Source organism: Microcebus murinus, chromosome 10 (assembly GCF_040939455.1).
Source record: "Microcebus murinus isolate Inina chromosome 10, M.murinus_Inina_mat1.0, whole genome shotgun sequence".
NCBI classification, from domain to species: Eukaryota; Metazoa; Chordata; class Mammalia; order Primates; family Cheirogaleidae; genus Microcebus; species Microcebus murinus.
The window spans coordinates 212,928-237,198 of NC_134113.1; the positions used below are offsets into that span (position 1 = coordinate 212,928).

General features: G+C 48.6%; 2 protein-coding genes across 4 annotated transcripts; one reads left to right on the plus strand and one right to left on the minus strand.

The window, feature by feature from the left end:
• The first annotated feature begins 491 nt into the window (after positions 1-491).
• SYCE3 (synaptonemal complex central element protein 3) lies at positions 492-18,855 on the plus strand. Of its 3 annotated transcripts, XM_076006875.1 has the most exons (4): positions 719-862; positions 1,858-2,085; positions 3,960-4,068; positions 18,552-18,855. In XM_076006875.1, the coding sequence occupies exons 2-4, from the start codon at positions 2,071-2,073 to the stop codon at positions 18,707-18,709; spliced, it is 282 nt and encodes a 93-aa protein (XP_075862990.1). In that variant the 5' UTR covers positions 719-862; positions 1,858-2,070; the 3' UTR covers positions 18,710-18,855. The 3 variants fall into 3 exon arrangements, with proteins under 3 accessions (XP_075862991.1, XP_075862990.1, XP_012644969.1); XM_076006876.1 differs by lacking the exons at positions 719-862; positions 1,858-2,085 and adding an exon at positions 492-575; XM_012789515.3 differs by lacking the exon at positions 1,858-2,085 and having other exon boundaries at positions 720-862.
• A 1,122-nt stretch (positions 18,856-19,977) lies between these two features.
• KLHDC7B (kelch domain containing 7B) lies at positions 19,978-23,643 on the minus strand. The gene is made up of 2 exons (XM_076006788.1): positions 22,626-23,643; positions 19,978-22,559 (listed from the first exon to the last, which is right to left on the minus strand). The coding sequence occupies exons 1-2, from the start codon at positions 23,641-23,643 to the stop codon at positions 19,978-19,980; spliced, it is 3,600 nt and encodes a 1,199-aa protein (XP_075862903.1).
• Between the last annotated feature and the right edge of the window lie 628 nt (positions 23,644-24,271).

A 24,271-nucleotide genomic window follows, 5' to 3' on the forward strand; every position in this document is an offset into this window, starting at 1 on the left:
GAAATCTCAATGGCTTTAACCCTTAACCCCAGTAGAAGTTTAATTGTTGCTCACGTCAAATGCAGCTGGCTGAGATGGGGGCTCTGCACCGTTACTCAAGGACCGAGGTGACAGGAGCCCCGCCCTCAGCAGCTGGCCCCCAAGCTGCCTGGGGGGAGAGAGACAGACAGCCTCTTGCGGGAGGCTCTGACGGGCCTGGCCTCCAAGGGCTACAGAGCACCTCTCAGTCGCGAGGAAGCCGGGAAGTGCAGTCCGGCGGTGTGTCCGGGATGTGGAGGAGACATGTGGTGGCAATCAGCTGGTGTCAGTGCACAAGGGCCTGGACAGACCAGCCTGGTATCTGTGGGCTTCCTGACAGCCGGCGCCGCCATGGCCTGGCAGTCGTGACACTGGAAATATCCGGGCAACCAGCGACTCGCTCAACAAATGTCTACTATTAACAGCACGTTCGTGTCCAGTGCCGTCCTGACACTGAGGACACAGCCGTCAGACACAGGGCCCGCGCACGGGTCCTTCAGCTCAGGAAGAAGCCACGGGGGGAACATACCGGTCAGGAACCAGGGCTCTGTGGCCAGGTCAGGAGCAGCCCGGCCCCCCCTGATCTCTGCAACTAGTCTCCATCAGGCTCCGGCCCTAGTCAACCGAGGCCCTAGGTCCGCCAGGGACCCGGAAGTCCACCTGCGGGCCGCGGAGAGGCTCCGCCCCTTCCGCTCCACAGACCAGCCAATGAGGGCGAGAGACCATTACCGGGGGCGGGTCTGGTAACGGAAAGAGGCGGGGCGTCGTTCCCGAGCAGCCGCCTCATGCTTCTGCCGGCCGCTGGGGGCAGCAGAGCGGGACTCGAGCGCAGGCCGAGCGGGAGGTGAGCCGGTCCTGCCCGCGGGGTGCCTGAGCCTCCGGCGAACCCTGAGCCCCAGATTCCGCCTGGACCCTGTCACAGTGTCCCCGCAGCACCCAACACCGCGCAATAGGGGCTACAGGCCGACCCCTCACTTCAGTCTCCTCACCCCGACCCCTCACCCTTCACCTCAGTCTCCTCACCCCACAACCCTCACCTCAGCCTCCTCACCGCTACCCCCCCCCGACCCCTCACCCCTCACCTCAGTTTCCTAACCCCGATCCCTCACCCCTGACCCGTCACCTCAGCCTTCTCACCCCTCACCCTTCACCTTAACCTTCTCACCCCACACCCCGCCCCTCAGTCTTCTCATACCATACATGCTAATCCTGAGCTCCACACACCTTGCACCTCTTACCCTTCACCCCCCACACCTGGACACCTGGACTCCATACACCACCTCAGTTCCCTGACACCTGTACGCCAGGACCATGCCCAGACCCTGGGTGCCCTCTAACTCCAGCACCCTCCTGCCTGAGCATCCCACGTGCATTCTGTTACCGCACTGCACACACCTGCAGACCCTCACCCTTCACAGAGGAGCAAATAGCTGAGCCAGGTGCCCTTCATGTCCCCTCACATTTCTCATTCCAAGAGGGCTCCCCGACTCAAACTCCGTGTACCTGGTACTCTTTGTACCGCCCCTGCCCTGCCCCCTGTCTGTACCTCCACACTTGCTCTTAGAAAACTATTCCTCCTTACCAAAAGAAAGTAAGGCCAGCAGAAAGGACGGGGTCCATGAATGTGGAATGGCGCCATGCCCACAGGATTAGCTCATTGACTGATCCCAAAAGACCATACACCCTGCCCCTGCACCCTAGTTCTCAGATCTAACTCTCAGGTCTGCTGGAGGACCCTCTGCTCCTCCATCAGAATTCCTGCCCTTAACGGGGAGGGTGGGAGGGAGATCTTTCAGAATTAGAGCTTTACGGTAGTCGTTCCTTCTTTCTTTTATTCAGCCAACATTGAGCACTTGCTATTTTCCTAGCCCTGAGCTGAACACTAGGAATAATGCCTTGAAAAGATAGCCCCTGCTCCCCAGAACTTCATAGTCTACTTGTGGAGGTAGACTCTAGCTGAGAGGCACCATGGTGAAGGAGGCCCAGGGAGCCACAGGAGGACCGAATGGAGGCCTCTAACTCTGCAGCAAAGGCCAGGAAGGCTTTCCATACATGTCCACACGTATAGTGAGTACAGTACCTCACATCTGTGGCCCATCCCTCCCTGTTTTATGGTCACCTGGCTCATTCCTTCACCTTCGTGAGGCTGAAAGCTCCCTGACCACTCATACAGCCTTATTAATCTATTCTCCCGGCCGGGCGAGGTGGCTCACGCCTGTAATCCTAGCACTCTGGGAGGCCGAGGTGGGCAGATTGCTCGAGGTCAGGAGTTTGAAACCAGCCTGAGCAAGAACGAGACCTCTACTATAAATAGAAATAAATTAATTGTCCAAGTAATATATATATATAGAGAGAAAAAATTAGCTGGGCATGGTGGCACATGCCTGTAGTTCCAGCTACTTGGGAGGCTGAGGCAGGAGGGTTGCTTGAGCCCAGGAGTTTGAGGTTGCTGTGAGCTAGGCTGACGCCACGGCACTCACTCTAGCCTGGGCAACAAAGTGAGACTCTGTCTCAAAAAAAAAAAAAAAAAAATCTATTCTCCCATCCCACCTAGCCCAGTGCCTTGTAGGTAAGTCAGTGAGCATCAAATATTAATGGAATGAATTAATGTATATTAATAACAGGGAAGGATCTGAAGTGATTTAGAGTTCAATATTTTAAGTAACAATAGGTATGATTTACTAAGTGCTTATTATGGTAGATATTGTACTAACAGTATATAATTTATATCATTTAATCTTCACAAAACCCTATAAGATATAGGTACTATTAATAATTCCCTTTTAAAAATGACAAAAAAATTATTATCAAGAAGATAAGTGGGTTGCCAAAGGTAAAACAGCTAATATGGAGTGGAGCCAAGATTTGAACCCAAGAAGTTCTACTCTACAGCTAGTACTGTCCATAATGGAATACTGCCTCTAATGTCCAAGAGAGTCCTTCTAGAAAACTAATTTGATTATAATTTTTTCCATCTGCAAATTTGTGAATCATTTCATATTTTAAAATTAAACTTCAGGCCAGGTGCGGTGGCTCACGCCTGTAATCCTAGCACACTGGGAGCCTGAGGCGGCTGGATCACTCAAGGTCAGGAGTTCAAAACCAGCCTGAGCAAGAGCGAGACCCCCGTCTCTACTAAATACAGAAAGAAGTTAATTGGCCAGCTAAAAATATGTATAGAAAAAATCAGCTGGGCATGGTGGCACATGCCTGTAGTCCCAGCTACTCAGGAGGCTGAGACAGAAGGATCGCTTGAGCCCAGGAGTTTGAGGTTGCTGTGAGCTAGGCTGATGCCACAGCACTCTAGCCTGGGCAACACAGTGAGACTCTGTCTCAAAAAAAAAAAAAAAAATTAAACTTCCCCTCTTCCAGGCTCCCATAATTTCGTAGCCATATTTAGCATATTAAGTGCTGTTCAGGTATTTACTTTGGTATCGTTTGTATTCTGGTTTGTCATATGGTATGTGTATGACTTACTTCCAGTATTACGCTAGAAATTCCTTAGGGGCAGGGATTGTAGCTTCTTACCATAGCAGCACAACAGTTTGCATTTTAGTAGGTACTCAATACAGTTTTGCCAAAAGAAATTCCACTATTGTGTCACCATTATGGCAAGACCTTTTTCCCTCATGATGATGACAATGTCTTCCACTTTAACCCTTCCAGCCCTCAGCTGGACAATAATTTTTTTGTAATTTGTAGAAGTTCTGTATAACAAGGAACAAAGAAAGGGGAAGGATGAGTGATATGTGCCAAATATTATGTTGGGCCCTTCATACACGTTCTCATTTAACCTTTACAACAGCCCTGTGGGGTAAGTGGTGTTGGAATCTAAGAGATGGGAAAAGAATTATTTGGAGGAATCACCCAGATGTGAACAGTGGAGCTGAAATTAAAACATGAGTCTGTCTCATGGCAGCTTCTTTCTGTGTACCACCTAGATGGCTGATTCTGATCCTGGGGAAAGAAACTACGACAACATGCTGAAAATGCTATCAGACCTGAATAAGGACTTGGAGAAGCTATTGGAAGAGATGGAGAAAATCTCAGGTAGGATGTCTTTTCAGGCATGGTGCCTTCCCCTTCTTTCCAATAGCTCAAATTTTTCTTAAACTTCTGAGCTCACATCAAATGCCTTCTTGTTTTGTTTTGGTTTCTTCATTTTGTTTTGTTTTGTTTTGTTTTGAGACAGGGCTTTGTTGCCCCAGCTAGAGTGCAGGGGCATCATCAGAGCTCACTGCAACCTCAAACTCCTAGGCTCAAGTGATTCTTCTATCTTAACCTCCCCAGTAGCTGGGACGACAGGTGCACACCACTATGTCAGGCTAATTTTTTTCTATTTTTTGTAGAGACAGGGTCTCTTGCTCAGGCTGGTCTCAAACTTCTGGCCTCAAGCAATCCTTCTATCTCAGCCTCCCATAGTGCTAGGATTACAGGTGTGAGCCACCATAACTACTGTACCACAAAATTTGACACTTAAACACTGAATGTTGCCTTGAATTGTTTTCTGATTATTTTATGTCTGTTTGCATCTTATTTCTGCAACTGGACTGTTATCTTCTTGAGGGCAGAAATAGTGACTTGTGACCTATTTTGTAACTGGCACAGTACCAGATGTATGCTCACATGCTCAGCAAACAACAAACCCAGGTGAATATGACCCCTGTGAACAGAATTGGAACAGGCTTTCTTTTTTTCTTTTCTTTTTTTTTTTTTTTTGAGACAGAGTCTCACTTCGTTGCCCAGGCTAGAGTGAGTGCTGTGGGTCAGCCTAGCTCACAGCAACCTCAATCTCCTGGGCTCAAGCTATCCTTCTGCCTCAGCCTCCCAAGTAGCTGGGACTACAGGCATGCACCACCATGCCCAGCTGATTTTTTCTATATATATTAGTTGGCCAATTAATTTCTTTCTATTTATAGTAGAGACGGGGGTCTCGCTCTTGCTCAGGCTGGTTTCGAACTCCTGACCTGGAGCAATCCGCCCACCTCAGCCTCCCAGAGTGCTAGGATTACTGACGTGAGCCACCGTGCCCGGCTGGAACATGCTTTCTGTGAATTGTTTGAATAAAAAGTGTTAAGAGTAGTAGTGCCAAGACTGGTGAGGTACTGAAATGGGAGGTACAGCTTAGTGAAATAAGGCAACAATGGGATTGAGCAACTTTCTCCATTTTTGGAAAGGAATGTTATTTTGTTGTTTTATTCAGCATACCTCAATTTAGGAGTGATAGCAACACCACTATCATTACTTTTATTTTATCTACTAATTCAGAATATGTGTAATTCTTGCAATTTGTGAGCCTAAGTTTTGCCAGTGAAAATAATAACGTAAAACAAATTTTAGGAAGCATGCATATGCTACTCAAATAAAACAAACTATTTTGGGGGACATTATTTGTTTGCAAATAATTTTCATTTATTATATTTATTACAGGATTTAGAAAATTTCTACTTAGAAATGTTTGCAATTTTTTGCTTATGTATTTGAAGGTTTTTATATTCATTTATTTATTTTCATTTTTTGAGATAGGGTCTCACTCTGAACTGGGCTAGAGTACAATGGTGTCATCATAGCTTACTGCAACCTCCAACTCCTGGGCTCAAGTGATCCTCCTGCCTCAGCCTCCCAAGTAGCTGGGACTATAGGCACACGCTACCACACCTGGCTAATTATTCTATTTTTTATAGGGACAGGGTCTCACTGTGTTGCTCAGGCTGGTCTCAAACTCTTGACCTCAAATGATCCTCCCAACTTGGCCTCCCAAAGTGCTAGGATTACAGGTGTGAGCTACTGTGCCAAGTCTTTATGTGTTTTTATTTTTATTTTATTTATTTATTTATTTATTTTTTTGAAACAGAGTCTCACTTTGTTGCCAGGCTAGAGTGAGTGCCATAGCGTCAGCCTAGCTCATAGCAACCTCAAACTCCTGGGCTCAAATGATCCTCCTGCCTCAGCCTCCCGAGTAGCTGGGACTACAGGCATGCACCACCATGCCCGGCTAATTTTTTCTATGTATATTAGTTGGCCAATTAATTTCTTTTTTATTTATAACAGAGATGAGGTCTCGCTCTTGCTCAGGCTGGTTTTGAACTCCTGACCTGGAGCAATCCGCCCGCCTCGGCCTCCCAGAGTGCTAGGATTACAGGCGTGAGCCACCACGCCCGGCCTATGTGTTTTTATATTAATATATATTAAAGAATAGGCTGGGCGCGGTGGCTCACGCCTGTAATCCTAGCACTTTGGGAGGCCAAGGCAGGCGGATTGCTCAAGGTCAGGAGTTCAAAACCAGCCTGAGCGAGACCCCGTCTCTACCAAAAATAGAAAGAAATTAATTGACCAACTAAAAATATATATACAAAAAATTGGCCCGGCATGGTGGCACATGCCTGTAGTCCCAGCTACTCGGGAGGCTGAGGCAGGAGGATTGCTTGAGCCCAGGAGATTGAGGTTGCTGTGAGCGAGGCTGACGCCATGGCACTCACTCTAGCCTGGGCAACAAAGTGAGACTCTGTCTCAAAAAAAAAAAAAAATATATATAAATATATATATATATATATATATATATATATATATATATATATATGAGGTCTGCCAGAAAGTATCCAGCCATGTAATATGAAAAATAGAGACATTTATTGAAGAAGCTACAAGAAGCACTGTACATAGGACAATGACGCCTCAGTCCTCTTCAAAGTAGGTACCTTGGGACCTCAACACAGTTTTCCCAGTGTCTCTTCCACTGTTTAAAACACTCTACAAAATCCTGTGTTGGAGTCACCATCAGCTGTCTTATTTTCCTGAATCTCATCTACAGTCTGAAATCTCTTCCACTTCAAAGGTGATTTTAGTTTTGGGAAAGGCCAGAAGTTGGAGGGTGCCAAATATGGGCTGTAGGGGGCCTGAATCACCTGGGTAATTTGATGTTTCACCAAAAAACTGCATGAGAAGTGATGCGTGGGTGGTGCATTGTTGTGAGGAAGCTGCCAATCACCAGTTGTCCACAGCAACAGCTGTTTTCCTCACATTGCATCTCTCAACCAAGGAAAACACTGAGGCAATACTCCTTATTAACTGTTTGGCCTGGAGGAGCGTACTCATGATGGACAGCACCTTTCCAATCAAAAAACACAGTTAGGATGGTCTTGATCTTGCTGTGACTTTGCCGAGCCTTCCTCGGGCGTGGAGAACCAGGCAACTTCCACTGGAACCACTGTGCCTTGGTTTCCGGATCCTAGCTGACCCACGATTCGTCTCCAGTTATTACCTTCTGGAGGAAGTCTGGCTCATTGGTAATGGTTTGAAGCAAGTCATTAGCAAATGCAGCACGATGTTCCTTCTGCTCTGGTAGCAGAAGCCGCGGGACCCTTTTGCCAGGACACGTTTCATGCCAAGATCCTGCGTCAAAATCTCGGACACAGTAGTTTTTGGAATCCCCAGATCAGCTTCTAGTTCTCGCACTGTCAGTCGCTGGTCTTTGTTGATGGCAGCCTGTATACGCTCAACATTCTCAGGTGTTCTGCTTGTTGCAGGCCTTCCAGAACGTGGATCACTTTCAACAGATTCTTGACCATTTTTGAAGCATTTGTGCCACACTTTTATTTGCACTGCACTCATTGCATTATCCAGAAAGCCTTCTGAATCATCTGAATAGTGTCCATGGAGGAGTGTTCAAGCTTAATGCAAAATTTGATGCAGAATCCTTGCTCTACTTGCTCAGTCATTTGAATGCAACGGCCACACAGTGCACACGCTCACTCCACAGCGCCTAGCGCCCCACTGACTAGGATAGTGAAGGTGTCATTGTTCACGGGTGTGCATTCCAGTCCACTCTCCTTGGCTGCCAGGTTACATCGGTGTCACGCAAACCATTCTCACTACATGAACAATCATTGGCTGGGCGCGGTGGCTCATTCATGCCTGTAATCCTAGCACTCTGGGACGCTGAGGTGGGTGGATCGCTCAAGGTCCAAGGAGTTCAAAACCAGCCTGAGCGAGAGCAAGACCCAGGAGTTTGAGGTTGCTGTGAGCTAGGCTGATGCTATGGCACTCTAGCCAGGGCAACAGAGTGAGACTCTGTCTGAAATAAAAAACAATCACTAGATACCTTCCAGACAGACCTCGTATATATAATTTTCCACTACAAGCTATATAATTCTTTCAATCTAATTATACATTCACTTGTTTAACAGCATTTACTGAGTTTCTTCTGTGTGCCATTCTAGGAATACAGAGTTGAATAGAGATGCACCTTCATTAGAAATGGCTGAGGGGCCAAGCATGGTGGCTCACGCCTGTAATCCTAGCACTCTGGGAGGCCGAGGCAGGAGGATTGCTTGAGCCCAGGAGTTTGAGGTTGCTGTGAGCTAGGCTGATGCCACGCCATTCTAGCCTGGGCAACAGAGTGAGACTCTGTCTCAAAAAAAATAAAGAAAGAAAAGAAAAGAAACGAAAAGAAAAAGAAAGGCCTTTGTCTAGTTCTTCCAGTGACCACAGCAAGGAAGCAATCACCAACTAATATAACAATAAATAAATAAACACACACACACATTTCAAGCATTATTAATAGGCAAAATCCTCTTGACTCCAAGGCTTAAAGTTCTCTTTCTGTTCTCCCAAACTTAAGTCCAGGCATGGCCTAGGACAATTTCCTCGCACAAGGTTAGTTGCTATATGCCTCATGCGAATGAGCCTGGAGAATGCAAAATTCCTCAGGCTCAAGGAAAGGTTCTACTTTGTGTTTTACCTCCAAAACTCCATCTCATCCTATCACATTAGTTTGCAAATGATTTATTTATTACTTGTGAAGTTCTTACATATAGTAGAGCAGAGATAGCTATTCTCTTTCATAATGTGTCAGGTTTAAGGAGTATCACACTATTTTCATTGTTATTAATCAGGAAGTTTCCTCTCATCGTTCTTCTTTCTTATGTTTTTTAGCTTTTATCACATGCCTGTTCTCTCAGATGAACAATAAATTCATTTATTTAATACTTTATTTAGAATTGTGTTAAATCTCCACATTAATATGGGAAGAATATCTATCTAACATTAAATGTCCTCATTCGGGAATATGGTATGTCTCTCTACTTATTCAGATATTCATTAAGATGTCTCAAAAGGATTTTATAATATTTTTCTATAAATTTCTAAATACATTTACTTTTTCTGTGGTTTTGTTCTTATTTTACATGGATGGATGTTTTTCTATTTTATTTGCTAAATAATTAATACTAGTATACAGGAAGGCTGTAGATTCTTGGGTATTTAGTACTATCCTCATGCTGTTATTAATGATAGTAATAATAGCTCATGTTTATTATTTACCGTGTGTTGATCTCTTTACCACCTGCTTTATATACACTATCCCATTTGTTCCTCATGACAGACCTAGGAGGGATATTATTACCTCCATTTACAGATGACGAAACTAGAGCTTAGAGAGCTTAAATAACTTGCTCAAAGGTAATTGGTGAAACTATAGTAATGTCTCAGTCTATTCAACCTCCAGAGTCTTCTGTGTTTTTCTATATTCTGAAATTATAAGTATAGTATTTGGAAACAACTGTTTCTTGAATATTTTGAATACTTCAATGGCTAGGCCATTAGAGATAATTTTTAATAACTTTTTCAATTTTTTCTTTGATTATTGCTTTGTTAAGATTATGCCAATTTGGATATTTCATACTTCTTCCCAAATTATCCATTTTATCAATATTTTCTCATTTATTAGCATGCTACTATATCTAGGAGAATTTTTCAGGTGGGAGCATTAGCATTTTAATAATTCTAAATGTAATAATTAAGTTTATAATTATTAAATAAATAATAATGATTTTTAAAAGAAATATTGCTCTGGGAGGCCAAGGTGGGAGGATTGCTTTTTGAGACCAGTCTAGGCAACATAGTGAGACCCCCGTCTCTACCAGAAGTTAAAAAATCAGCTGGGCATAGTGGCATGCACCTATAGTACTAGGTACTCTGGAGGCTGAGGCAGGAAGGATCACTTAAGCCCAGGAGTGGGAGGTTACAGTGAGCTATGATTACACCACTGCATTTTAGCCTGGAAAACACAGTGAGACCCTGTCTCTAAAAAAATATATATTTGAAATAAAATAAAAATAAATGTTGCATGTTTATTTTAAAAATTTAATCAAAGTAAAATGTAATCAAAACAGAAAAATATGAAGAAACTTGAAAATCATCAAAATCCAGCCTCCCAGAGTTAACTATTGTTAACATGGATGGACATTATTTCAAGTCTCTGTATATGCAAAAATAGAGTGATGGACCAATGGAGGGATACATGGAAGGATAACTTTTTTTTCCTTGTACTATTAGCAAAGAAGGATAATTTTTTTGAAAGATAAGCTTTCATTAAAATGATTTCATACCATACAAGATACTTTTAAAATAAAGAGTATTGCATTTAATTTTACTTAAGAATTTAAGCTGAAGCAGAACTGAAGAAATTCTTCAGTTAAAATAAATATTTAAGTGAAGACTTTCTTCACCATACAATATATATTAGCTCTGGCTGAACTCAGTGGCTTCTGCCTATAGTTCCAGGTATTGGAGAGGCTTAGGCAGGAGGATAGCTTGAGCCTGGGTGTTTGAGGTTGCAGTGAGCTATGGTGATACCACTGCACTCTAGCCTGGGTGACAGAACAAGACTCTGTCTCAAAAAAAGAAAGGAAGGCCGGGCGTGGTGGCTCACGCTTGTAATCCTAGCACTTTGGGAGGCCGAGGCGGGCGGATTGCTCAAGGTCAGGAGTTCGAAACCAGCCTGAGCGAGACCCCGTCTCTACTAAAAATAGAAATAAATTAATTGACCAACTAAAAATATATATACAAAAAATTAGCCGGGCATGGTGGTGCATGCCTGTAGTCCCAGCTACTCGGGAGGCTGAAGCAGGAGGATTGCTTGAGCCAGGAGATTGAGGTTGCTGTGAGCTAGGCTGACGCCACGGCACTTACTCTAGCCTGGGCAACAAAGTGAGACTCTGTCTCAAAAAAAAAAAAAAAGAAAGGAAGAAAGAGAGAAAGAGAGAGAGAGAGAGGGGGGGGGGAGAAAAGAGAAAGAAAGAAAGAAAGAAAGAAAGAAAGAAAGAAAGAAAGAAAGAAAGAAAGAAAGAAAGAAAGAAAGAAAGAAAGAAAGAAAGAAAGAAAGAAAGAAAGAAAGAAAGAAAGGAAGGAGGGAAGGAGAAGGAGAAGGAAACAAGAAAAGAAAAGGGAAAGAAAGAAACATTTCATAGAGATTTACAAGCAGAATCCACGGCTTAGGCGGCAGCGAGATGAGACAAGATGGTGGATCCCTGAACAATTACCTGCCAAATCTAGGGCTTATATACCATTGGGAAGGAATGTGTAGGACAATTGAAGTTGACCCCACAGAAAAAGGCAAGAATGCTGTATGAATCTGCCTAAGGGCAGGATTTATGGTCAGGGTTATTCTGATCTAAAGGCAGGATTAACAGGAGCAGTAGAAATCTTAGAGGCAGTCCCAGAACAGGGTTTAATCAGAAGTCCACATGGTGGGTTAGCATCAAAGATGGAGTTGCTTTAGCCTCCACACCAGAATTATGCATCCAGAAAAAAATATGCATCCTTCAATAATGATGGCAAAATAAAGACGTTTGCAGATGAACAAAACTGATATTATTTATCACAAAAAGACCTGCTTTAAAGGAATTCTAAGAATTGCTCCAAGTAAAAGGAATGTGATCCCAAAAAGAAGACTTGAAATCACAGGGTAATGGAGAACAAATAAAATGTTAAACATGTAGGTAAATCCTAATAAACAGTTCATTAGATACACTTTCTACCTTCCAAATTACTTCTTTTTTTTTTTTTTTTTTTTTGAGACAGAGTCTCACTCTGTTGCCCAGGCTAGAGTGAGTGCCGTGGCGTCAGCCTAGCTCACAGCAACCTCAGACTCCTGGGCTCAAGCAATCCTCCCGCCTCAGCCTCCCGAGTAGCTGGAACTACAGGCATGTGCCACCATGCCCGGCTAATTTTTTCTATATATATTTTTAGTTGGTTAATTAATTTCTTTCTGTTTTTAGTAGAGACTGGGTCTCGCTCCAGCTGGTTTTGAACTCCCGACCTCGAGGGATCCGCCCACCTCGGCCTCCCAGAGTGCTAGGATTACAGGCATGAGCCCAAATTACTTCTTATGACAGTGTTGCTAAACTTTCTGCCTCTATATAACAAAGATCCCCTCTCCTCCAGCTCCCAATAAGATTTTCCTCACTTTTCTTTAAGCTCTTATTGGCAGCCTCCATAAAGTTCAAAATTTTATGAACAATGTGTTCAAGGAACTTTAAACTTTCACTAATGCTTTCCTCAAAGTCCTTACAGCTTTTCCAATTTTCACTCATTGCCCCATTCCAAAGCCACTCCCACATTTTAGGTTTTTGTTCTGACAGCATCACACTCCCAGTACCAAAACTTGTATTTGTTATCTATCACCATATAACAAATTAACCAAAACTTGGAAGCTTAAAATTGGAAACATTATCACACAGTTTCTGAGGGTCAGGAATCTGGAAGAGGTTCTGAATATGGTTCTCATAAGGTTGTAGTCAAACTATCAGCTATGGCTTCAGTCTCCAAATACTTGTCTGGGGCCTAAGGAATCTGCTTCCAAACTGAAGTAGCAGTTGTCAGGTGGCTTTCTATATGGCATGACAAAATTTCCCTCAGAGCAAATCTCAGAAGTGATATATCATCACTTCTGCCACGTTCTACTAGTCACATGGATCAACTCTGGTGCTATATGAGAGAGGACTACACAAGGGAGTGACTACCAAGAGGCAGGGACTACTGGGGACCACTTTGGAGGTTGACTTCACATCTATGTAGAACATCTAAGATACAAATGATTGAAAATAATAAAGTTTAGTGAGATGGCTGGATATAAGATCAATATACAAAAGTTAATTGCATTTTTATATATTAGCAGCAAAGAAATAGAACACATATTTTTTAAAGGCACCATTTACAATAATAACAGTAATACACACACACACACATACACACACACAAAAAAAATCTATAGATTACCTCAAAAAACATTTAATAAGAAATGTCCAAGGCCTTTATACAGAAAATTACAAAACCTGACTAAAAGATATTAAAGATAAAAATTGATGAAACTATAGCTACATTCATGAATAGGAAGGCTTAATGTAAAAGTGTGTCAGTTCGGCCAGGCACAGTGGCTCACACCTGTAATCCTAGCACTCTGGGAGGCCAAGGCAGGCGGATTGCTCAAGGTCAGGAGTTCAAAACCAGCCTGAGCAAGAACGAGACCCCATCTGTACTAAAAATAGAAATAAGTTAATTGGCCAACTAAAAATATATAGAAAAAATTAGCCAGGCATGGTGGCGCATGCCTGTAGTACCAACTACTCGGGAGGCTGAGGCAGGAGGATTGCTTGAGCCCAGGAGATTGAGGTTGCTGTGAGCTAGGCTAATGCCACGGCACTCACTCTAGCCTGGGCAACAAAGTGAGACTCTGTCTCAAAAAAAAAAAAAAAAAAAAAGTGTGTCACTTCTTCACAGCTTCCATCCAAGTAGTTCTGATCACAATTCGATTAGGGTTTTTCATGGAACTTGACAGGTTGATTCTAAAACATTCACAAGAGACCTAAGAGTCAAAAATAGCTAAGATACTTCTGAGGAATACAAATGAGGACAAGAAGTTTACCCTGTAATTAGCAAAATTTATTACAAAACTATATAATTAAGCTAGAAAGCTATATAATTACGATAGTGTTATATTGCCTTAGGAATAGACAAGTTGAGCAATGGAATATAAGAGTCCAGAAACAGACACACACACACACACAAAAATTTGTATTACGTATGTATCTAGAATGAGACTCCTCCTACCCCATTTCTCTGTCACAACATACACTGCTTATTTCCTTTGCAGCACCTTTCACAATCTATAATGTGTGTATGTTTATTATCTGCCTCCTCTAGCTGCAACTGGGATGGACACTTCATAGGGTGGAGTGTGTCTGTCATGTGAACCGCTGTGTCCCCAGGGCCAACTTTGCTAAATGCCAGCACAAAGTGGCATTCAATAAATAATAAATGAATGAATGAGAAAGTCAAGAGAAATATATATCTGGAAGATTTTCTGATGGTTGTGAGTCCTTCCTATTCTACATATTCTAATTATTTTTCCTTGGATCAAATGACAAGAGGGCCATGCACTTGAAATAATGTTTTGGTGTCTGAATTGCCTTTCTGAACTGTGCTTTGGTGCTATCTTACCAACTTTCTTTTACTATTGATCACAACTATAGACATAGAAGAACCACCTTCTGTTTTCCACTATATCACACACCTCTCATAAAGGAGACCCACAGGAAGTTATTCTCTTAGGATAAAAGTGTTTTAAATAATGGATTTGTTTTTATTTTATGATCACTGAATTTTAAAACTGAGCATATTTATTTCCCCTCATTGGGCTAGGAAACTCAGAATTCCAAATGCTGTCTAAAACTACCGGAGATTAATTTCTGTGAAGTGTTTTTTTCCCTGAATTTTAATTTCTTATCCACCCTAACTCTTTGCCCTGAGAACCTCAATTATTTATTTTATAAGAAGATTTTCTCCCTTTTTTACACAAATCTCCTCAAATATTCAATGTAATCACTACAAGGTCTACCTTCTATAAAGCACTAGAACATGAACACAATTCACCCAAGTTCTTCACTACTTTATAACAAGGATCAATTTTTCTGCAGTTTCCAATAACACATTCCTCATTTTTGTCTGGGGCCATATCAGAATGGCCTTTACTGTCCATATTTTTACCAATATTCTGTTCATGATTCCTTATATGTTCTCTAAGGAGATGTACGGTTCTCTCCAAATCTCCTCTTGTCTTTCTTAGCCCTCAGCAGAATTACCTTTAAAACTCCCTCCATGGCAATATCAGCTTCTTCTAGCGTGCACTTCAGAACTCTTCCCACCTCCACCCAGTACCCAGCACCAAAGCCACTTCCACACTTTTAGGTGTTTGTTACAGCAACACCCCACATCTTAGGATGCTATAACAAATCACCGTAGACCGAAGGGCTTGAAAACAAACGATTGTTTCTCTCAGTTCTGGAGGCTGGGAAGTCCAAGATCAAGGTGCCAACAGATCTGGTGTCTCTTCCTGGTTTATAGATGGGCATTCTCTGTATCCTCACATAGAACCTCACATATCCTCACAGAGAGCAAGAGTATGCTGTCATGTCTTTTCTTATAAGGTACTGATCCCATTCATGAGGTCTGAACCCTCAGGACCTAATCATTTCCTAAATACCCCATCTCCCAATACACTGGGGGTTAGGATTTCAACATATGAATTTGTCAGGGAGCAGAAGAGACACAAATATTCAGTCTATAATGTGCATGCTAGGCAGTTTATATATATTCCCCATCTAATCCTCACAGCAAGCCCTGAGATTGGTATGTGGTTTCTACAGACAGGGAGACTTAGGGTAGTAAGTTTGAGCCACTGGTTCCAGGTCACACAGCTGTTAATAGTGATTGGACAGCTGAGAAGAAAACTCTGCTCTGGCTCCAAGGTCCCTGCTTCGCCTGCTGTCCAGGTTGTCTAAAAGGGCAGTCTGCAGACTCCCTGCACCAGAATGTTCCAGGATGCTTGTTAAGATGTAGGTTCTGGACCAAGCACAGTGGCTCACACTTGTAATCCTAGTACTTTGAGAGGCCGAGGTAAGAGGAGCGCTTGAGGCTAGGAGTTCAAGACCAGCCTGGGCAACATAGTGAGACCCTGTCTCTACAAAAAAATAAAAACGTATAGGGCATGGTGTACGGCTGAGGCAGAGGATTGGTTAAGCCCAGAAGTCTGAGGTTGCTGTGATCACACCATTGCACTCTAGCCTGGGTAATAGGGCAAAATGCTCTTTCAAAATAGAAAATTGGGAAGCTGAGGCAGGAGGGTTGCTTGAGGTCAGGAGTTCAAGACCAGCCTGAGCAAGAGCAAGACTCTGTCTCTACTTATTGGTAGCCACATAAGTTTCAAGAATAACATGGCACATAGAACAATGGTTTGATTCCATTTGGAAAGTGCGTTTAACATTTTGGGTTGCCATATCAGTTTATAAATTTGGTGCTCTGCTAATTATATTCTAGAAGCAGGTTAGTGGAGCTCTTGAGCTCTGCCTTGATAGGTAGTGAAAGATAATTCTGTAGAAGAATGCCAGCCAGTAGGATAAAGTCATTGTACTCTTCCTAATTTTTATATTGAAGTGTTGGGTGTTTGGGAGCTAGAAGGCTTTATGCTGACAGGTCAGAAATACGATTGACTTGTGTGTTATATTTTTGTCCCTGTCCTGATTCTAGGTGTGTTTCCAAGTTTATATTATTGCAGTACTTAAAAATACATGTTCACATTGAGAAATTAACCCCAAAGGGTTTTTAGATAGGAGGGAGTAGACCTCCAGCAAGTACCATTGTAACTAAAGTCTGTCTAGTCATTGTGAATATTTATCTGTCAATTTTGACAGATTGGGGCCAGCTTTATGTTTTAAATCTTCAGCCCAATATGAAAACTTAAAAGCTTATTCAATTTTTTTTTACCATTTTATTAAAAATATTTAAAATCTGTTTTTACAGGTTTTTTTTTTTTTTTTAGTAATCTGTGCCATGAAATTTGAAAACTACCAAAAATCAAGGGAACTTTTATATTCAATTCCTTTTCTGGTGTAATGTTAAGTTGTATAGATAAATGCATGTCCACTGAATATAATCCTGCTTTTGTGCTAAAACTGCTTAGATTTTGTTGGTGACATTAGATTAGTGGTTACATTAAATAACTAAATTCCCATTGTCATTAAAAAAAAAAAATACTCGGTCTCTACAAAACATAGGAAAATTAGCTGGGGACCGTGGTGCACTCCTACAGTCCCAGCTACTCGGGAGGCTGAGGCAGGATGATCACTTGAGCCCAGTAGTTTGAAGTTGCAATGAGCTGTGATTACGCCACTGCACTATAGCCAGGCAAAGGGTTAGATCCTGTCTTCAAAAAAAAGTAGGTTTCCAGGCACAATCCCCCACCCACTAGACAAGAACCTCTATGAGTTGTGGGAGGGGCCCCATTTTCAGAAGTATCCTAAGTGACACTCATGCTTCTGAAGTTCAGGACTCCCTGTACTAGCCGTACAGTTGTATGGACTCTACCTGTTGAGATACTGCACATACCATTTCTAACAATTTTTCCTAACCCAACAGATGTGCTCTGTGTAAAACCTCAAGTCTGCCACACTGGTGACCTTAGTTGTGTATAGATACATAGTCTGCATTTATTTGTTTTTTATTATTATTATTATTTTAGAGACAGAGTCTCACTCTGTCACCCATGCTAGAGTGCAGTGGGGGGATCCTTGGTCACTGCAACCTCAAACTTCTGGGCTCAGGTGATCCTCCTGCCTCAGCCTCCTAAGTTGCCAGGACTTCAGGCATGCACCACCATGCCCTGAAATTTTTAAAAATTTTTTGTGAAGACAGAGTCTCACTATGTTGACCAGGCTGGTCTCAAACACCTGGCCTCAAGCGATTCTCCTCCCAGGACTTTCAAAGTGCTGGGATTACAGGCATGAATCATCGCTCCTGGACTGACATGTGCATTTATTATTAATCATTCTGCCTATATCCTCTTTGGTTAATTACCTTGAGGACGTAGTTTTCCAAAGTATCCAGTACTTTTTAGCCCAACAAAGAGTAATTTTAAGGGATGTATTTACTACAGTCAGCTGCCATGCAGAGGGGAAATGACCTTTGCTATGTGTGGTTGTGGGGGATAGAACCACGCCAGTGGGCAGGTGACGGAGGGAAGAGTGGAGGTGGGATTTCTGGATACTTCCACTGAGTTCATACAAGAAGCATGTGCCCACCTGCAGACCAGGGACTGCTGCCCTCGGGTTGCTGTAACAGGGAAAGAGCGAGAAAAAGCCCATCAGTGTAGTGGGGAAAGCTCAGGGACACCCTTCCAAAGGAGGAGCCCCTGGTCTGGGCCTTAACAAAAGCACAGAGGTGCCCCAGGGGGAGGTGGGCAGGCGTCCCAGGCCACCAGCATGAGGTAACCTGAGGCTTGGGGCCTTGCAAGGCTGGGAGTGGTCAGACCTACCTGTGTGTGAGCTGGAGTGAGTGTTAACTCCTTGGGGGTCACATGCAGCCACTAACTGTGAAGTGCACGTGGACAAGGACCTGTGGTTTCCCCTAATTTCCCCCACATTTCATGTCAGACTGGCCTCCAGCCTTTTACTGTATGGGCTGGTGTATCCAGCAGTTAAGAGTTGCATGAGATTAAGAAATGTTGTTATTAGTGTTTGTAGGGAGGAATTTTAGGGCCCCGGTGACGAGCAGCCCGCCAGGTTTCTCTCCCTGGAGGGACTGGTGTCTCGGGGACCAGCCCCCGGAGGCTGATGACAGTAGAGGCCCCCGGCCCCCGCAGGTGCCCCAGAGCTGCAGCCCCACCCTGCGGCCTGACCGGGCCTGTCTGGTTGTTGCAGTGCAGGCCACCTGGATGGCCTACGACATGGTGGTGATACGCACAAACCCCACGCTGGCCGAGTCCATGCGCCGGCTGGAGGACGCCTTCCTCAACTGCAAGGAGGAGATGGAGAAGAACTGGCAGGAGCTGCTCAATGAGACCAAGCGCAAGCAGTAGGCCCCGCTGCCCAGCCCGGGCCACCCACCCCAGCTGCCACGCCACCACGGCCTGTGCGGAGGAGCCACTGGGGGATGGAGCTGGTACCCGGATACACAGCCGTGTGCACCGTACTTGTTTCTCAATAAACTTATTTTCAAGCACAACCCGAGGACCCTTTCTGTCCTGTGCTGTGAACAACACATGACAAGTGCAAGATGCGGACACTTTCAGTGAATCCAACATGTATTTGGCGCCATTTGTGCTGAGCATGAAGTAAAAAGAAAAACAGGCCCACACAGGGACACTCAGGCCAGAGGTTGGGCAGCTGTGTCCAGTCACATTTATTCACCTCCCTAAAGTGGGTCTCAAAGTTGGGGAAGGGAGGAGACGCGTTATGCATTGTGCTGTGTCCCCAGCACCGTGCAAGGTGCCCACACTTGTGATCTTATCTCCCACAACTCTCCTGAGTGACAGGTGTCCATTGCATTCATTTTACAGACAAGGAAAAAGGGAAGTTAAATGTCTTATCCAAGTCCACACAGCTAAACAGGAACAGGACTAGGGTAAAACTCAGGTCTCAGTTACAGGGTGGTTCGTGGGCAGTGGGGTGGCATTCTGGAGGGGCTGGGAGAGGCCCCAGGAGGCTGCAGAGGGTTGTGAGCCCAAGTGGTCCTGGCCTGGTCTGGGCAGGGGCTACAGACAGCAGAGCAGCACCCACCCACCCCAAGTTCGCAGGAAAGGGTCCCGGGCCATCGAGGATCCACAGCGCCAATCAGACCCAGGAAGATAGTGAGGTTGGTACCTGGGCAGAGGCAAGCCAGGCCCCCAAAAGGCCTCAGGGCAGGCAGAAAGTCCCAGAGGTGAGGGTGTTAGCTGGGGACGTCTTTGCTCCCTCTCCCCCCTTGACAGAGCACAGAAGCGTGAATGGTTTCCAGCCATCTCCTCTCTCCGCTCAGCTGAGCTCCTTGGCAAGCCAAGTCCCGGCGCCTGGGGCCCTGGCACTGGAGAGTCGCGCAGATGGGGTGTGGGCGAGCTAGCCAAGACAGCAGGTAAGGAACTGGGGCCGGAAACAGCCTGGGTGAGGTGGGGAGTGCTAGAAAGGAGCCTGGGCTGGGGGGCAGAGGGGTCGCACGCTCTCCAGAAATAACTGACAGCCTTTAAGGCAGGAGAGGTATCACAACAGAAAGGGAAAGCTGTCCCAGAAACAACAGCAGGAAGTTCTGGTCTCAGCCCCCTCCTGTGCGCCCCCCACCTGCCCTCAGATATCCCGGCTCTCTGCCAGCCCCTCACAGCGAGGTCTGCAGCCGGCCCTTGCCGGGGAGAGTCAGGATGAAGGGACAGAGGACCCCGTTACTCCCCAGAGGAAAGGGCTGCAGCTCCTTGGCCTGGAACTGAGCAGTCCCCTCAGAGACGGTGAAGGTGGCGGTGACCTGGGGGTTGAGGCAGTAGATGGTGTTTCCCAGCACAGTGCAGCGCAGCGGGGCGGGTGCCGGCAGGGGCAGGGAGGCGGCCCGGCTCCAGGAGCCTGTCACCGTGTTGTAGCGCATCACCGCGGCGCCCACGCCGCGCAGCAGGTCGAAGCGGTACAGGAAGCCTCCCAGCGCCACTATGTCGCTGGAGCGCCGGTGGCTGGCGCTGTAGGGGCATTCGTCCCAAGCGTCCTTAGCGGGGCTGTACCTGAGCAGGCGGTAGAAGAGGTGACCCCCTGTGACATAGATGTCCCCGCGACAGGCCACGGCTTCGTGGGCCACAGGGAAGGTGCCCGCAGGGAGCGGGGCGCGCAAGGTCCAGGAGTCCGTGCGGGGGTCGTAGCGCTCCATGCTGTACAGGCACTCGCCCCCGATGGCATACAGCAGCCCGTCCAGGGCCACCAGCTTGAGCTGGGCCCGGGCCTGCTGCATGGGCCGAACCTGGCTCCAGATGTCGGTCAGAGGGTTGTAGCAGAAGACCTGGTTGGAGCAGACGGCCTTGGCGCCGGAGCCACGGATGCCCCCCGCCAGGAACAGGTAGTTGTGCATGGTGCAGAGACCGCAGCCCCGGAGCGGGGCCTCCTCGGGCACCTGGGTCAGGGGCCGCCAGGTGTTCTCCTGGGGGTTAAACACGTGCAGGTGCATGCGAGGAGGCAGGGGCACAGGCCCCGCCGCAGGAGCCTCCTCACCACGAGAGCCCCTCGTGAGCCCTGAGCGGCTCACCTGGTAGAGGCTGGGCAGCACGAGGACGCCCAGCACCGCCTGGCCCCGGCCCGTCCGCAGGCTCAGGATTCGCTCCCGGTCAGCCCCGCTCAGCTGCCGGTAGAGCTGCGGGTCTCCCAGCACGCGCAGCAGGTTGTTGCTCATCAAGGCGTAGGTCTCCTGGGCCAGACCAGGCTCCCCGTGCTGCTGGGCGAAGGCCAGCACATCCAGGCAGCTGCCCAGGTCCAGCCGCCGCGGCAGAGCCGCTGCCGTGCCGGGCTCCAGGGCCCTTGAGCTGAGCTGCCGGGGCCCCTGCACCACCCCCCAGCTCCCAGGCTTCTGCAGAAAAACCATGAGTTTTCGGGCCTCTTTCTGCTTCTCTGTGAGCATCTTGGAGCTGCCTGCAGCCCTGGCCTCCTCCCCGGGCACTACCTCCTGGGACTGCCCTGGGACTGCCCGGCCGACCTCCTGTTCAGAGCCCTGGGCTATTTCACACAGGCTGCGTTTGCGTGGCCGGGGCACGGGCTGTGAGTACCCCTTCACAGCAGGCGGTGGTGTGCATCCAGACTGCCTTTGCACAGGGGGCTGCGAAGGGGTCCTGGGCATTGCAGCGGGAGGCGGTGAGTCTAGACTTTTCTCCCAGGTTCTCTCTCCTCTTGGGCTTGGGGAAGGGCCCGGCGTGGGAGCCCCATTGGTCTCGGAGCTTCCTGCTGGTGGCTGACATCCAGCCTCCACCAAGCCCCCTTCGCCTGCCTCTGAGACCATCCCCACTGAAGAGCTGCGCTTGTCCTCAAGGCCGGGGATGGCCCCTTCAGAGGGAGAACCGGGCTGTCTGTCCCCAGAGTGTGCGAAAGTGCCAAGATCTGTAGGTCTCCCAGGCGCTGCCTTTGGGGAACTCCCTTGTGGCCTCTCTTGCCTGGGGAAAGGATGGCTTCTAAGAACCATTGCAATAAGGTTTCCCCAGCTCGTTGAGATCTGCCCCTCCTGGTAGCCCCTGGAGAGAACCACACTGGGCTCCTGAGACACAAGCATTGAGCCTAGGGCAGGAGCCGGGGTTGGAGCAGGGGCTGGGGTTGGGGCTGGGGTTGGGCCTGGGATTGGGGCTGGGGTTGGGGCTGGGGCTGGGGCTTGGGTTGAGGTTGGGGTTGGGGTTGAGGTTGGGGCTGGGGTTGGGGTTGGGACTGGGGTTGAGGTTGGGGCTGGGGTTGGGGTTGGGGTTGGGGCTGGGGTTGGGACTGGGGTTGGGGCTGGAGTTGGGGCTGGAGCTGGGGATTGGGTTGAGGTTGGGGTTGGGGTTGGGGTTGGGGCTGGGGTTTGGGTTGGGGCTGGGGCTGGGGCTGGGGTTGGGGCTGGGGCTGAGCCTGAGCCTGGGGTTGGAGTTGGGGCTGGGGCTGGGGTTGGGGCTGGGGCTGGGGCTGTGATTGACATTAGGGCTGGCCCCACTCTGAGATTTTCACTCTGAGAAGGACTCTTGCTAACTCCCAGAGGCAAAGAGTCTGAAGAATAGGGGATCGGAAGAGTCTCAGGTGCAGGTAGGAGACCCGAGGCCTGCGCTGCCAGCGTGGAAGAGGAGGGTGGACCCGGCTCAGGGCCCCACGGCAGGGGTGTAACTGTGGGGCTCCGCGCAGAGCTGCTGCAGGCCCCTGCCTGCTTCCCTCCCTCCGGAGGCCACGTGGGGCCCAGGTCAGGGACCCCCCCTTCGGCCTCTCTCCAGGACCCCCTCCCTTCTCCGGCGCTGTGGTCCCCCCGTGTCTCCGTGTCACCTGGCCCAGGGCTGAGGAAGGGGTGGTCGCCTGGGGAGCGGTCGGCCCCAGCTTCTCGGGAGCAGACCCCTGTGGCCCCCGGCCCTTGGGACGGCGCCCCCGGCCACTGCCCCGTGGAGCCTGGGACCCGGCTGAAGGTCCGGGTGACCAAGACCTCCCTCCTGGCCCAGGGCCAGCCTGCGTCGGGGGCCACGACGCCCTGCGCCCCGGGGGGCAGCGGGGAGCCCAGGCAGAGGCCGGCAGCGGCCGCATCCACAGCGTCCCACGCGCTCACCACGGCAGCGCGCGGCTTTGGGGGGCGGCGGGCTCTGTCCAGCTGTCCCCGCCGGCCGCCGCGGCCCCTCCCCAGCGAGCCCGAGGGCCCCGCGCCGGGCTGCCAGGGGCCGGTGTCCTGTTGCTCTGCGTGGACGGGGGCCTGGCGAGCTGGCCCCTTGACACTGCCGCCACCCGCCTCGGCCTGCGCCTCCGCATCGCCGCCAGGACTCCGAGGAGTGAAGTGGATCAGGAGGGGGGCGGATGTCCCCGCTGCTTTGCTGCTACCCAGGAAGGCAGTGCCTGGCCTGGGAGGCTCCTTCCCTTTACCTGCCGAGGTGCCACTGCCATGCTGCGGGCCCCAGGCCCCCCTGCTGGCCGCCTCGCGGGCCGTCTGGAGCGGCAGCCGGGCTGTGGCGGCTGGGCCTCTGCCTCCCGCTGCAGTGGCACTGCCCTGGCCGCGCCCTGGGAGCTCTGGCTTCTCCGGCCCTGAGTTCTGTCCCTTGCTGCCACCACTGACCTTGGACTTTGGGTGCAGTGCAGGCCCCACTCCTCCTGCCTGCGTAGGCTGGTCCCCCGGGGCTGTGGACACCGCTGGTCCTGCTGCCTCCCGGTCCTGCTCAGAGCCAAACCAGCGCAAAGCCAGTGCCGTGGCTGCTACCACCGCCAGCGCCAGCAAGGCCAGTACGGCACCGTCCCAGTCATCGTCACTGTCCCCATCCCATCCCCAGAGGGGACCATGCGGCTCCAAGGTGCCCTGCGTCATGGTGCGGGGCTGCAGACCCAGTGTGAGGAGTGGCAGGCTGGCACCGTGCACGGCACAGAGGTGGCAGCTGCACCCACCCTGAGTGCCGCCCAGTTAAGGTGGACCTGTCCTCCAGGTCTCCGCCGGGTGGGCCGTCTGCGTGCAGGCAGGCCTGGGGTGTGTCAGGAGGGCCCCGCTGAGACGCGGGGAGACAGTCCAGAGCAGCACCAGGAGCCCAGGGGTCTCTGCGGGCGCCCCCGTCAGCTCCGACCCCTTCCGCTTCCCAGCAGGCCCCGGGTCAAGAGGCAGCGTCAATAAACACGGTGGCAGCCTCCCAGCCGACCTGCCTCTGCCCGGCAGACCCTCACACCCCTCGCTTTGTCCCACACCCTGGGGTCCCTCCTCTGAGCCTGAGTCCAGCCTCGGGGGCCTCTGGCAGGGAAGGGTTACCCACGGGGAGATGCTATCTGCAGCCCCAGCAACGTGATGCGGCCCTGATGAAGTTACCAGAAACCAGAGAGGCCACTACCGCTGCGGGCCAGTGGGGGAGGGGCATGCTCGTGGTGGTCTCCCAGCCCGAGGAGGGAGAGAGACCCTGGGCCTGGGGCCTGGCCGTGAGCACCGTCACCCAGGCATGAAGTGGGGGTTT

Excerpts from the sequence above, each read along its gene's own strand:
- SYCE3 (XM_076006875.1), top strand. Across the intron at positions 4,069-18,551 it reads AGAGATGGAGAAAATCTCAG|TGCAGGCCACCTGGATGGCC; the intron begins GTAGGATGTCTT and ends TGGTTGTTGCAG.
- KLHDC7B (XM_076006788.1), bottom strand. The coding sequence starts at position 23,643 with ATGACGCAGGGCACCTTGGAGCCGCATGGTCCCCTCTGGGGATGGGAT. Across the intron at positions 22,560-22,625 it reads CTTCCTCAGCCCTGGGCCAG|GGGGGGTCCCTGACCTGGGC; the intron begins GTGACACGGAGA and ends GAGAGGCCGAAG.